The 15,076-nt window shown below is 46.0% G+C and overlaps 2 protein-coding genes across 6 annotated transcripts in view; one reads left to right on the plus strand and one right to left on the minus strand.

The window, feature by feature from the left end:
* Positions 1–15,076, plus strand: part of ptk2ab (protein tyrosine kinase 2ab) — a 121,958-nt gene that overhangs the window by 53,748 nt on the left and 53,134 nt on the right. For 4 of the 5 annotated variants that reach the window (XM_080767110.1, XM_080767113.1, XM_080767109.1 and 1 more), the window contains 7 exons: positions 4,315–4,412; positions 4,873–4,957; positions 5,558–5,658; positions 6,267–6,382; positions 11,093–11,193; positions 11,777–11,866; positions 13,460–13,664. In XM_080767110.1, coding sequence (XP_080623236.1) covers positions 4,315–4,412; positions 4,873–4,957; positions 5,558–5,658; positions 6,267–6,382; positions 11,093–11,193; positions 11,777–11,866; positions 13,460–13,664 — 796 coding nt within the window. Of the gene's footprint in view, positions 1–1,101; positions 1,119–4,314; positions 4,413–4,872; positions 4,958–5,557; positions 5,659–6,266; positions 6,383–11,092; positions 11,194–11,776; positions 11,867–13,459; positions 13,665–15,076 lie in introns of those variants that run through there. The other variant, XM_080767112.1, reaches the window with a different exon arrangement.
* LOC308317911 (regulator of chromosome condensation-like) lies at positions 8,049–9,332 on the minus strand (the record flags this gene model as incomplete). The annotated part of the gene is made up of 1 exon (XM_080767261.1): positions 8,049–9,332. The coding sequence occupies one exon, from the start codon at positions 9,330–9,332 to the stop codon at positions 8,049–8,051; it is 1,284 nt and encodes a 427-aa protein (XP_080623387.1).

A 15,076-nucleotide genomic window follows, 5' to 3' on the forward strand; every position in this document is an offset into this window, starting at 1 on the left:
CTATTTTTCAATAGCTAAAGCACAACATACTGCTAACACCAAAAGGGGTTCCCCGCCCAGAATGGGCTAGAGGCCACCGTAAAGCGCCGGCCTGCTAGTCGTGGTTGCCATAGCGATGGTGTAAATCATAAATCATGACATTATGATTTCAAACCGACAAACGTATGCAGTTTGATGAGAAAAGTAGCACGAGCAAGCATGCTAATTCTCCCAGCATGGGCAGGGATGCATTTGTTTGCGATGAAGAGCGAAAATAGCCGATCTACAAGCTCACTGTCGGTTAGCTTCTAAGATCTGCTATTTTGGAAAATGTTGACATTCGTGGGGATTTATTTTTTCTTTCTATAATGACATAATTAACCCAAATAGGGACGCCATGGTAGGAAGTGGTTAAGCGTTGTGTTCACTAAATCTGAATCACTGAATCAGAAAGAACCACAGGAGTTTAAAGGTCCTAATTATTATATTGACTATAATAAAATATATTTCATGTTATGATAATAGGTACTTTGGTCATGCTATTGTAGGCTACGTCCTTGTCATATCACATCATATAACATTCATTGTATACAAATTGTGTGTGTGCGTGTGTGTGAGTGCGTGCGTGCACAATGCACATGCGTGCGTGCGTGAACTATCACGTCAAACTGTCACTCAAATATCTTCACAGTCGGTGTCATAATCGCACGAAATACCTCCTGCTGGGAGTTGTGTAACTGATCTGTCTGACAATAACATGGTATCAATCGGAGCCACGGAGTAAGGCGGAATTACGACATTGAAGGGGAAGAAAAACAGCCTGGTCAACGTGGTTCATAGTCATGTGACCAGGGCTGCCCATAGACTCCAATGCATTCCGTATAAGCCTCCGGTTTGTCCCTTTTCAATAGAAGTCTTATGTAGAAGAGCCTGCATGGCCCCATGAAGTGGAACGGAGTTGTCGTGTAACTCTGTCTTACTCTATGGCTCTGCTATCAATGTGACTATAACTCTGACAGAATACTATGGTGGACAATAGACCAAAGGTAACTGATCTGTCTACACTACAGTAACACGGTATCAAATGTGACTAACTCTATAACCCGCTCTGACAGAATACTATGGTGGACTAGACCAAGGTAACGGCACTGGGGAGGGACCACTGCACCTCGCATTCATGTGATTGTGATTGTGATGACACGTTGGTTTTTTCGTGGTCGTTTGGTTTGGTTTGGTTGTTACTTTCTGTTTGCTTGCTATATATATATATATATATATATATACACACTGTAAAAGTAGAGTTATGTAATATTTCCTCTGTCCCCTTGTCGTTGTTTTCACCCCCTCTCTCTCTCTTTCTGTATCTCTGTCGTTTTGATGAATTGTGTGGTTCGTTGTCAGTTCAGAACAAATTATCAGTCAAAAGATTATTACTATATATTATATTCAATTTCTTTTGGTAATTTTACTTATTCACTGTTACCACAGGTTTTAACGTATTGTACGGTCTTCAAATAAATACACCGCTTTATACAGGTGGCGGAATGAGAAAATATGAAAACACCCAAGGGCCAACTACGTCTCCGACAATATCATAACGTACTTTCGGACCATGTTAAAGTCACAGCAATTTTAATAGCAGTTTTTGAGATGTTTTGGCAAATTATCCCTGGAATGGAACGGTCCAATCGGCTCCATTTAAAGCTTGTTGGATGCGTGACCTTGAGGGCATTAAGCACATTGATTGGCGGGCCAGTCGAAATTGTATCATGGCGTGGGCTGCAATTGGCCCGCAGGCCAGACTCTGGACACGCTGAGTTAGGGCGCTAAGTGTGTTGCTCAAGGGCACTTTGACACTTTAGACTGGGGTCGGGATGGCGAACTGTGACCACTGAAGCTACAGCTGCCATTGGAAGGGGCGGTTAAATCAAAGTATCTTTTTAAACCAAGATCATGTATATTAAAAAGATATAAGCCATTACTTTAAACTTTGCTTTACTTTACGATAAAATATGAACTTAACCACTTTAACCCTGGCGTCCCACTTTTGGGCATGTCATGATAGGTAAACATGTAAAAAAAATTAAATGCACTTTTCTTTTATAGCAGCTCTACAAGCTAGTCGATCAGCTATTTTCTAAATAATGAAGAGAACATTCTGGAGGTTAAGTGGTTAAAGAACGCGAGCCTCCACAGCAGTCTAAACGGCTTCTTACTGTGAATAGAGTGGGTGTGCTGCTTCAGTAAAGTCCACTACCATTTGATCTAGAACAGAATCTTCTAGAATAGATTATGGTACAAGAAATAATGTAAGAAAAAAAAAGGTATTCTGAAGAGAGTAGTGTATTGACGTCTTGGACAGAATGTGACTGACAATGACACCGATGATTGTCAACTATAAACTATCCCCGAAACGATTCAAAACGTTTCCTTGAACGTGAAAAGTGGATTCTGAATTTTGTTCTGAACGCGAGAGGCACAATGATACTATAGTCCTGCACAACCCTGGACCCTTCATGTCAGTCCACAGGCTGTTATCCCCACAGCACAACCTCAGATAACGAGTTAACCACTTAAACCCTAGCATCCCTCTAGCAACCTTTTGCCCAAATTAGCCAATAGGGCTCTATGCACACAGAATGACTGTTCCTACGTCCGGGCCCCTTCCCTATACCTCCTTCGCAGGTGTTACCGATGATACTAATTAACACATTTTGCGCCCATGGAGTTTTTTTTCAGAATGGAGACATAGAGTTCCCAGCAGATTTCGCAAAAAAAAAAAAAAATCCGTGAGACGTCCCCAGACGTCTTGGGCACCACAGGGGGGTTATTATAAAGACGTCTGGAGACCACCTGGGCACACAATGTGTTTTAACTAGACTTTGTTCCATTTAGTGTACACTTTACAGTGGTTCTGAAACATTTTATTTTAATTTCAAAGACCCCCATGACTCTTGAGAGTGTACAAATGGAACCAAATGGACACAATGAATGCGAGTTACACGCCCGTACGGGGGGCAAATTAATTTTGGAACCCACTCAAGGACACTTTGAGAGACCCACTGGCGTATAGCAGGGTGTTTCCAGTGAGCCAACAAAATATCAAATCAGCACCCTGACTCCGTTTGACTAGAATGGAACAGAGCCTTCGTCAGTATACCGCGTCACCGATGCAGTAAAGGGAAGGGAAGACCCGAGTTCTTTCCAAAATGGCGCGTGTATACTGTGCATATAGAGCCCATCGACAAGCTCTCGAGGTTGTAGATTTGGTGTAGAGGGGAAACAGAGAGCAGACCAAAATGCAGAGCCGGTTTAAGTGGTTAATTAAAGATGCACTGCATTCCCACCTGTGTCCATATAGTGTTTTGGATTTTGACTTTTTCTTTTCTAGTCCCGTTACACCACATTTGTTGTGTTCCCATTCACGTGTCCCATGGCATGAACCCGTCTGTGTTTTATGCAGAGGCTGTGTCGTGTCATTGCATGCTGTTTGACATTTAAAACACTGCCAGTCTTTTCACCGAGCTAGTCAGAGTACTCTCTCCTATAGCATGCATATAGCTCCCCTCAGTGGCGTGGACCACACAGCTGTGTGGTTGATTCATTGAAGTGTTGTATATGTGTACACGTGTTATAATTATAGGGATGGAGCTGGAAACCCCTGAGCCCATTAACCCATTTAGTAAAGTGAAAAGTATTCTGAAAGAATATATATTCTTTGTCATTTGTGCCATTTTCATGATTTTTCAAAAACAATAGCTCATAGCTTGTTTTCAAAAACAAGCTCATAGCTCATAGCTTGTTTTCAAAAACAAGCTCATAGCGCGCCACCGAGTGGCGCACTATGAGCTTGTAGATCTGCTATTTTTCAATAGCTAAAAAATAATGCTTATAGTTAAAACACCAAAACAGGTTCCCGTCCAGAATGGGTTAAAAAAAACCCGATAACAAATCCATCGAGTGCCCGGTATCAATAAGCTCTGGGCTTATCGAGCCCGTTATCGAGCAAGACGGCCCGTGACGTCATGATTAAACAATCAAGACAAGAGGCGATAAAATAAATAATTCGAATCGCCCACGCTGGCACAAACATGTCGGCAATAAGTTGTCCTCTCACGTCTTTCCAGTGTGGGCTCGATAAAAGCCTTAAGACCTGGTTCGATAAGCAGGATCGATAAGGTGCTCACGATCAATACAACATGAGCTCCATCCCTACTTCTAATGGAGGAGAAACACTCTGACCAGCTGGGTAAATACAGGCCACGGTCACTATGTGACCACGGACAACACGGATGTGTTTGACCCTAAGGCCTATAATCTTTGTTTTCTGTCCAGCACGGGACTATGAGATCCAGAGAGATCGCATCGAGTTGGGTCGCTGCATCGGAGAAGGCCAGTTTGGAGATGTCCACCAGGGAGTCTACATCAGCCCGGTATATGCACGCACGCACGCGCACACACACACGCACACGCACACACACACAAAGAGAGGTGACATTGTGATTTTAATTTCTGATGATATATCACGTGAACACAATTATTTTGGGGGCTCTCGGTTGGCGCACGGGTAAAGGGCCATGTCCAAAGATATTAAAAAATAAAAATGTCTAGGTTCTGTCCTATATATATATATATATATATATATATATATATATATACGTATATATATATATACAGTATTTCCCATCAGTTTCATTTTCATACTCTGAGGCTAAAAAGCCTCCTTCAATTAGTTTCTTTCATTTTCTAAAAATCCTTATTTTGAGCCAGCTGATGCTCAGTAGATATTATGTATTAATGCCTCTCTAACTCTCTCTCTAACTATATCTCTATCTCTACACACACACACACACGCGCACACACACACAATAAATATTGCTGTTTGTTGTTCAGGAGAATCCAGCTCTGTCCGTGGCCGTCAAGACCTGCAAGAACTCTACCTCAGACAGCGTCCGGGAGAAGTTCCTCCAGGAGGCCTGTGAGTCCTGGCTCACTTCTACTAATTACATCCATCACAGAAACATCATGTTTGATCTCTAGCAACGGACACACAATAAGGACAAATCTAATCTCTAAACATCTAGTTTGAATTGGCACCAAAATGCACAATAAAACGTAATACTTAAAAGTGTGAGTGTGGCTTAAATACATACAATAAAATAAATACATATTGCAGTCTTATTTCAAAAATGGAGAAGATTTACGAGCTCATTTTCAAGTTTCGTTGAAAGTCTTTGTGAATGACTAAACGGGCACGCCAGGTTGAAAGGGCATAACACTTAGCCTAAAGGTCGGTTGTACGTATAATGCATCGTAATTGCATTCACAATGCATTATACTGCTCTTATAAACATTCATAACGAGAGTTATTAAAGCCTTAAAGACGATTATGCGTAACAACTTCTACCATGGTATATATGAAGTATAAGTTCTGGTCATTATAAGCTCAGTGGAACAGAACATATCGCCATACCTTAGTCAGTTATAAGGTGTCTTTTTACGGTAACTGTGTGTGTGTGTGTGTGTGTGTGTGTGTGTGTTTGTTTGTGTGTGTGCGTGTGCGTGCGCGTGCGTACAGTGACCATGCGTCAGTTCGACCACCCTCACATAGTGAAGCTGATGGGCGTCATCACAGAGAACCCTGTGTGGATCATCATGGAGCTGTGCACTCTGGGAGAGGTAGTTTTTACCCTGTCTGTCTGTCTGTCTGTCTCTCCACCAAGGCTTATTTTCAGCATTCATTAATCATAGATTCACACCTGTGTGAAGTGAGGGGCGCTACCAACCTTGAAACATACCTTTAGTTACGTCACCAAGAATGGTGGTCCCTTATTGGACAAGGGTTTCCACTGCTGTACATAGCGACCGATTTGCTCAGACACATATGACGTAAATACTCCATTCATGGTCAATGGCATTTAATGTCTGTGTTAAGACAGAATCTACACTATAGCTGTTTATAGGAGGGGCTGGCCTATAGCTTGACTCTTGAAAAGTAATTTTCTATTATAACGCTTGAATAGTTTGGTCTTCTGCCCCCGCAAGGGAATTTATGTCCTTATAAACGATTGTAAAACATAGATTGGTTACGTAACCAACAACAGCCAATTAGCTACTACAAACGTTACGCAGAGCTCGGCCAATCACAGCGGAAGTTATGTAGGTTACTCCGGAAGAAGAAGAAGCATAAAAAAGTGTGACAATAACTATAGTCTGGTTGTAATAAATAATCACTGCTATACCCGTCTCAGAGTGTGACGTGTGTCTCTCTCTCCTCTCGTCCACAGCTGCGTTCCTTCCTGCAGGTGAGGAAGTACAGCCTGGAACTGTCCTCTCTCATCCTGTACTCGTACCAGCTGAGCACCGCGCTGGCCTACCTGGAGAGCAAACGATTCGTACACCGGTAACTAAATATTTTGAACTGAAGTCTTGGTGTGTGTGTGCGACCGACCCACTACCGTTATTTTTGTTAGTTAGGGAAGACGTTATGCAGACGTCAGAACGATGTCGGAACAGGCCAGCTCCATGTATGGACACTGGGCATGGGGGCCCATGTCCAGAGCCCGGTCAGAGGCCTTTTTGGGGCGGCTCTGGATAACCGTGGGTCCGACCGACTCGACACCGGGCACTGCACTCCCCCCTGTGGGGGTGTGGAACGCATGCGTCGAATTTGAAGTCCGTGGGTCGAATGGTTCTCAAGGTACGCACACAGAAAACGTAGTGCATTCATAGTTAGACGGGAGTGCCATACCGTTTGGTTGCTTTGTAGGCCGACCTCAGTGTTTTGTACTGTGTTGAGGGAGCGAATGGAGGGGAGGGAGATTGGTGGAGACGTGAACATTTGGAGCTGGGTTCCGACGGGTATAGCTCAAGTTGTGTGTGTTAATTAAGAGCTCCGTGATATTATTTGAGAACACATTTGTTCTCAGATAATTCGCCGTCATTGTTTTTGACGCCGGTGGTCTATCTCCCGTCATATTACACTACTAAGACTGGTGCTTTTACAGCATTGTTTGCGTCTCCCAACCCATATCTCATTTTGTCCATTGAGTTTTAAGTACATACATTTAATGACATCTCTTGAAGACATTCGAATAAGAAATGTCAACGAATAGCACATCTAAGTATGGTGGTGGTGGTGGGGGGGCAATCATACAACAATATTATCACCGTTCATTCTGAATAAGACAACAGGGTGTGTCTCCTGTGAGGGATAAACGAACAGCCTCGGCCACGTATCACCTCTCCGGAGGTCTTCTAGTGTAGGGGCGAGGGGCGTCCGGTGGAGGGCTGCGGCAGGCGGTGCTTGGCCATCTCCACCTCCAGCTCTATGAAGGTGAACGGGGTGTAGCCGTGGTGCTGGAGGTTCTTGTACGTGCTGTTGTCGTCGAACGGCTCCTCCTCCTCCTCGGGCTCATATTTATGGCTCGCTGGGCTTTTAGGCGCCTTCCGAGGCGGCGGCGGCGTGGGCTCGCCTGCTTGGACGCAGAACGCCGCGGCGGCAGAGGGACGACGACGACTCCTCCTCGAGGGGACGGCCCGCGGCAGGAGGCACCCGAGAGAACCGAGGCGTCCGACTCCTAACCGTAGCAAGGAGGTCGCCATTGTTATGCCGTGCATCGCCGACGTTTCAGGGGGACGCTGCTGGAAACAAACTACTTTTATGTGTGTATGTACAGAATGGTTCAGTAGCAAATGCTTCGCTAGTTGTTGTTTTAGTTTGACAATACGTTTTAAAGGACAATGACATGGTTGTGATGACGATGTGTCATTGTGTAATGATGTCATGTGGAATACACAATGAGGTGAAACTGAACCGAAACAAACGCTATAGTTCAAAAAAAAAAAAATCCTCAGGACTGAAATCCATCCCCAGGACTGAGAACTTTAAGCCCTGTGTTCGTCAAAACCACGTGACTCCCATTGAAAATGAATTTTAATTGTGAGCTGCTCTGTCCAGCTCTCTGTGGTGGGATTCAAACCTCACGGTATTATGGCCAAATTAGACCTGTGTTCAGCCCCTACCCACACTCCACGGTTACAGTAGGTCAAAGTCCTTGTCTTCGTCATCAGCTCTCCTGTTTGCTTTTGGCCAGAAGAACGGTGTGCTGCCCGCCGCTGGACGCTGCCAGTACCGTGCGGCTCTCAAGCGGTTTGCCAGTCATCTTCACGGGGGTCCATTCATCGTCTTCCTTACCTGTGCCCAGCTGGAGGTTGTAGCCCAAGCCCCAGGCATACACAGCCCCTTCTCTGGTGACAGCGAAGCTGACGGAGGTTCCACAACACACTCCGCTGGCCAGCTCCATGCCAGCCAGGGCTGTGGGCACAGCCGTCTCCTCAGCTCCTTGGCCCAGCCCTAGGCGACCGTAGTGCGACCTGCCCAGGCTGTACACCTGCCCTTCGGCGTTGAGGCAGAGTGTGTGGTGCAGTCCCCCAGAGAAGTCCACCCAGGCCGTTGTAGAGTTCTCAAAGCAGGTCAGCTTCTCAGGGAAGTAGCACGTCTTCATGCTCTGTGTGCCAAGCTGGTGGTAATTTGCTAATCCAAAACCGTACACGTGGCCTTCTTTTGAAACGGCAAAGGTGGAGTAGTCTCCACAGAAGGCATCCACCAGCTTCACCTTCTTGCCTTTGAACCTCACAACCTGAGGGGTCAGCAGCCCTCTCAGGCCCATTCTGCCGCCTCTCTCGGCAAACCTCTCCGGCACCCTTCCCAGCTGGCCCTGCTCTCCATAGCCTAGTGTGTAGAGCTTCCCATCCAGAGTCACCATGACCAGATGGTCATTACCTGATGCAATCTTCATAACAGGCTCTTGGATGGGAATATGAACAGGAAGGCCACATTTCTCCATTGGCTCCAGAAGACCAATAACACCGTTGTTATCTCTAAATGAGCCCCAGATGTAGACCGCTCCGTCCTCCGTGAGAGCAGCTGTGTGGCTGTCCCCAGCGGAAACCTGCACCACTTTGTGCTCAAGGACGACCTTTCCCGGGAGCATCTCGGAGCCTTCCTCCGACGTCTCCCGACCGAGGGCACCCTCGTGGTTGCAGCCGAACGTGAACACGCTTCCGGTCTCGCCGAGGCACACAGTGTGCATGCCCCCGGCTGCCACTTGGACCACGCCTTCCGGCAGGGTGACCAGGGCCGGCTTCTTCCGCTGCATGGTGTTCTCTCCTAAGCCCAGCTGTCCATCCTCGCCCTGGCCCAGCACCAGGACCTCTCCCGGTTCCTTCCCGTGACTCCTGTGGTGGACTTTGCACGAAACGTTACCCTTCACTCTCTTCTGGCCCTCTTCGTCATCTGACGGAGATGCCCTCTTTCTGGGAGTCCTGCTAGTCAACTGTTTAGGCGGCATTGTTGGCAAGAAACCTGGGACAGTTGTGTGTTTGTCGTGTGTCAGTGCAGTCTGGGTGTAGCCGTGGTGTTGGAGGTTCTTGTACGTGCTGTTGTTGTCGAACGGCTCCTCCTCCTCGGGCTCATATTTATGGCTCGCTGGGCTATATATATATACAAGCGAGTGCTTTGAGGCCCATGTATGACATCAGCAATCAGTTTGCTAATCCCTAATGTACACACACACACACACACACACACACGTTCTGAATGGCCCTGCCGACAGATTCAGTAGCTCAGCTCGGAATCTGAGATGAGGCATACTGTGAGGTCAGGCATGTCCATATAATTTGGGAATAATCCTGGCACATGGACAGAAATGCGCGCACGCTCGCTCGCTCGCTCTCTCTCTCAAACTCAACTTTACATGAATGTTTTCATTATTATTAGAGTGGGACAAAGTCACACACCCTTTGGGGCCGGGGGACGTTGCCATGGTTACACTGTTGTTTCTAAAGGGGGGGGGGGGTTATTTTCCTGCAGCATGGGGTGCTTTGGTGACTGGAGCGGCTGGCTGGACTGGCTGGGATCCAACAGGTTGTTCTGTGAGGAAGTGATTCTCAACCTTTTTCATTTCAGGGACCTCCAGATTGATATCCGTTAGGCCACATATTAGACAAAATGTTTTATCTTTGGGGTCTAGAAGACTCTAGAGGTCTGTATTTTGCGTGTCTTAAGTACCAGGTCTTATTACTTAACTTAAGACCTGGACCTATTCTGAGTGGCCAAAGAGCATTGGCCACGCCTCCAGGTCTTAAGTTAAGTAATAAGACCTGGTACTTAAGACACGCACAATACAGCCCTAGAGGTCTGGTCTCTGGTGGATGATGATTAGAAGGAAGACGGGCATGATTGTGTTTGAGTAATGTTGGTTTCATAAGCTTCATGAATTCATAATCTTCCATTTGAGCCCAATATGAACTTTTCTATCTCACTCTTAGCTGTACCTAAAGATGTTCAAATATGGAGTCATACTGAGTAAGTCATAGATATGTCACAGTCTGGTTATGGGTACCTATAGTCTGATCAGAGTGTAATCCCAATGTGTAGCGTTTACCACAGGCAAGGTACACAGACATGACATCTAAACATGCCAACCTAGTCCTAGATGGTGGCATGGGACCCATAGTTGAGCCTTGCGACAGCACCCTCTGGTGGGCAAATTTTAGTTGTATTTGTATTTTTTTGTTGCATTGCTTTTTAAAATTCTGTATATTATACTGTAGCTGACTGTGTCTGATTCTCTGTTTAGTTCAGGTAACGTAGAGTATTGTTCTATTATGTGACCGGTATTTTGTATGGATAATTGTGTGGGTATTTGGGTTAGTATATATATTTTCTTTATATATTTTTTTATCCCACGATTTTGTAACCCATTTTCACCTCTGTGTCAATGATCTAATAATGTGATCCTGGGCTCTACACACCCTCCGCCAGCCTAGTCCCCATATATGGGGGACAAGGGGAGAGCAACGGACTTGAACTCACGCTTCCTTCATAGGAACGTTGTTTTTAACCGCTCATGTTATTACTGTAAATTATTTCGGGAGCATTGGGAGCATCTTCCAGCAACCGTTGAAATGTTTGCATATGCACATTATACTTTAAAGTACAATCGCTCAAAACAAAATTTCACTCGGCTATTCTGTGCGAATAGCTCGAGGCGACGGCTGAATTTCATCAACGGTGTCTAATCTAGTGTGCTTCACGTCTGTCCTCCAGGGACATAGCGGCGCGGAACGTCCTCGTGTCCACTCTGGACTGTGTGAAGCTGGGGGACTTTGGCCTGTCGCGATACATGGAGGACAGCTCGTACTACAAGGGTAGGTAACGCACCTGAACCACACACACACACACACGCACTCTCACTCACACACTCAGACTCAACCCACGGTCACACGCATAACACACACACACACACACATGTAATTACGGCATGACACACTGCCGTGCCATGCCGTAATTAACATTCATCGCCGCACATTATTGAACTCAGCTGTTAGAGCATATTATAGAATCAGGCCAATTAGCTTGTGAAACGGTTGCATCTCCATTTTTACCACTAATGCATTCTTCATATACACTATGTGACCGTTATAAGATTAACCCATTCTGAACGGGAACCCATTTTGGTGTTAGCATCATGTCACGCTTTAGCTATTGAAAAATAGCAGATCTACAAGCTCATAGCGCGCCACCGAGTGGCGCGCTACGAGCTTGTAGGTCTGCTATTTTTGAAAAATCGAAGAGCGACTGACATTTTTTAGAATCTGATCTCAGGTCAGAATGGGTTAATCAGACCAGTGTGTGTCCAGTGGAAACCTCGTATGAATCTGATCTCAGGTCAGAATGGATTAAAGGGCATCAACGTGTGCTCTGCTTTCCGCTTCCTCCTTCCCTCCCTAGCGTCTAAAGGTAAACTGCCCATTAAATGGATGGCTCCAGAGTCCATCAACTTCAGGCGCTTCACGTCGGCCAGCGACGTCTGGATGTTTGGTGAGTTGGACTGTGTCCTCCCGTCACACTCCTCCTCGTCGTTAGTTTGAGCCCTATAACGATGACATACTGTACATCCTGACGGTTTTCTGCAAAAAGCTATGTTTCTATGTCAGTCGTTCTTCAATGTATGGGGCTGTCAAGGCCAGGAAGTAGTTTTTTTTGCCACTCAGTAGGTGTTCTTGCGTAACTTCCGGGGATGATGATGATGTCACGCGCATACCCTACGTGTTTCTATTTGGGCAAATTTTCTAAAAGAGTTACCTTTTTTCTAAATAATTTCTCTTCTCTTCTCTTCTCTTCTCTTCTCTTCTCTTCTCTTCTCTTCTCTTCTCTTCTCTTCTCTTCTCTTCTCTTCTCTTCTCTTCTCTTCTCTTCTCTTCTCCTCTCTTCTCTTCTCTTCTCTTCTCTTCTCTTCTCTTCTCTTCTCTTCTCTTCTCTTCTCTTCTCATTTGTTGTTTTGCGCACAAAGGAATCTGGGTGTGGAATTATCTAAATTGTAATATTAGATCCTCATGTACATTTCTCTGTGCAGGTGTGTGTGTATGTGGGAGATTCTCATGCACTGTTTATTTGTGCAGGTGTGTGTGTGTGTGTGTGGGAGATTCTCATGCACTGTTTCTCTGTGCAGGTGTGTGTGTGTGTGTGGGAGATTCTCATGCACTGTTTCTCTGTGCAGGTGTGTGCATGTGGGAGATTATCATGCACTGTTTCTCTGTGCAGGTGTGTGCATGTGGGAGATTCTCATGCACTGTTTCTCTGTGCAGGTGTGTGTGTGTGTGTGTGTGTGTGTGTGTGTGGAAGATTCTCATGCACTGTTTCTCTGTGCAGGTGTGTGTGTGTGTGTGTGTGTGTGTGTGTGTGGGAGATTATCATGCACTGTTTCTCTGTGCAGGTGTGTGTGTGTGGGAGATTCTCATGCACTGTTTCTCTGTGCAGGTGTGTGCGTGTGGGAGATTCTCATGCACTGTTTCTCTGTGCAGGTGTGTGCATGTGGGAGATTCTCATACACTGTGTCTCTGTGCAGGTGTGCGTGTGGGAGATTCTCATGCACTGTGTCTCTGTGCAGGTGTGTGTATGTGGGAGATTCTCATGCACTGTCTCTGTGCAGGTGTGTGTGTATGTGGGAGATTCTCATGCACTGTTTCTCTGTGCAGGTGTGTGTATGTGGGAGATTCTCATGCACTGTTTCTCTGTGCAGGTGTGTGCGTGTGGGAGATTCTCATGCACTGTTTCTCTGTGCAGGTGTGTGCATGTGGGAGATTCTCATGCACTGTGTCTCTGTGCAGGTGTGTGTATGTGGGAGATTCTCATGCACTGTTTCTCTGTGCAGGTGTGTGTATGTGGGAGATTCTCATGCACTGTTTCTCTGTGCAGGTTTGTGTGTGCGTGTGGGAGATTCTCATGCACTGTTTCTCTGTGCAGGTTTGTGTGTGCGTGTGGGAGATTCTCATGCACTGTTTCTCTGTGCAGGTGTGTGTGTGTGTGTGTGTGTGTGTGAGATTCTCATGCACTGTGTCTCTGTGCAGGTGTGTGTGTGTGTGTGTGTGTGTGTGTGTGTGGGAGATTCTCATGCACTGTGTCTCTGTGCAGGTGTGTGCATGTGGGAGATTCTCATGTACGGCGTCAAGCCCTTCCAGGGCGTGAAGAACAACGACGTGATTGGCCGGATAGAGAACGGCGAGCGATTGGCCATGCCGCCGCAGTGCCCGCCCACCCTGTACAGCCTGATGACAAAGTGCTGGTCGTACGACCCCAGCAAGAGGCCGCGCTTCACGGAGCTCAAGACCCAACTCAGGTAAGTCACTGTCTCTGTGTGTGTGTGTGTGTGTGTGTGTGTGTGTGTGTGTGTGTGTGTGCACGCTCACGTGTGCATGTTTGTGCATACTACTATATGGGCCACATTTCCCTATACGAGTATAGTCGTTTTCTAAATAGTTCGCTTACAATTGGGAAATGATTGAGGTTAGGATTAGGCCTACCATATTACTATTTTGAAGAAAAAAACATTTTAAAATAGTGAAAATAGCCGATCTACACGTACATCAACATGTTTTGTAGACTGGCTATTTGAACTGTTTGATCTGTATTTTAATTTATTTTTTTATTTTTTTTATCGTAAAAAAAAAATCACACATGTGTGATCTGAGTGGTGCAATTCCCCCCCTCCCCCCTCTCTCTCTCTCACTCTCTCTCTCTCATTAGAGACACAGCACTACCCCTCTCTGTTTCTGGCGCCCCCCTACTGGTATAAATAAGTCACATACTCGTGCTCATTCAGGTACACAAACAAACAAACAGGTACACGGACATTGCTGGTTGTAGGAGTGGTTGCACCACTCAAAAAAGCCAAAAAGGTTTAGGCATAAGGGGTAAGGTTAGGTTCAGGGCTTGGGTTCGGATGTATGCCTGATTGAAATAACTCTATGGATTGGAATTAAATTCCACCGACTCGAACTGGACGGATCATTATGGAACGTATGGCTTTATTCACCGTGTGTCTATCTCTGCTGTGGTTTCTCTTAATTATTATTCCTTCGTCATTCACGCGTTCACTCGTTCGTTCGTTCTTTCATTCATGCATATGGAAATGTCGGGAGTGCTCCTGCTCTCTCTCTCTCTCTCGCTCTCCCCCCATGTGTGTACAAGTAAATTGGAAATCTCTGCATATATACATGTTTGCATATATACGTATGTGTGTGAGTGTATACGCTGTGTTCACGCTATGTCACACCTAAAATGGACGCTCTCGGAAAAATGTGCACACTTTTATATATAGAAAAAGACATACACGCGCACGTGTAAATCCTTCAGGCCCCGTGTCCCGTGTCCCAGTCTTGCTCAAAAAGGTTTAAAAACTGACGTCTCAGGCCCCACGTAAACGTGCCAACGACTCCTCGGAAAAGTACACGACGCCCACGCGCGTCTTTCCCTTTACCCCTTGTGCTCACCTCACCTCACCACGCCCTCTAAGGATCTCAACGTGCGCCCATAAGTCCACGTCCCAGTCTACCGAAGTCAAAATAGGAACTGTCCCGAACCTATAAGAACAAATGTCCTCACAAAGACCCAATACTAAAAAAGTCGCTCTGTTTGGAAACTAAGGATTGTCACCGCTCACTCCCACGATAGGCCTTAGCGCCGACCACATAGGCCCCTGGAACTTAAAAAGGAACTGACTACTGCCCCTCCCGCACAGCCCTACCAGCC

This window comes from Protomyctophum bolini (assembly GCF_963924005.1).
Source record: "Protomyctophum bolini genome assembly, chromosome: 7".
Lineage (NCBI taxonomy): Eukaryota > Metazoa > Chordata > Actinopteri > Myctophiformes > Myctophidae > Protomyctophum > Protomyctophum bolini.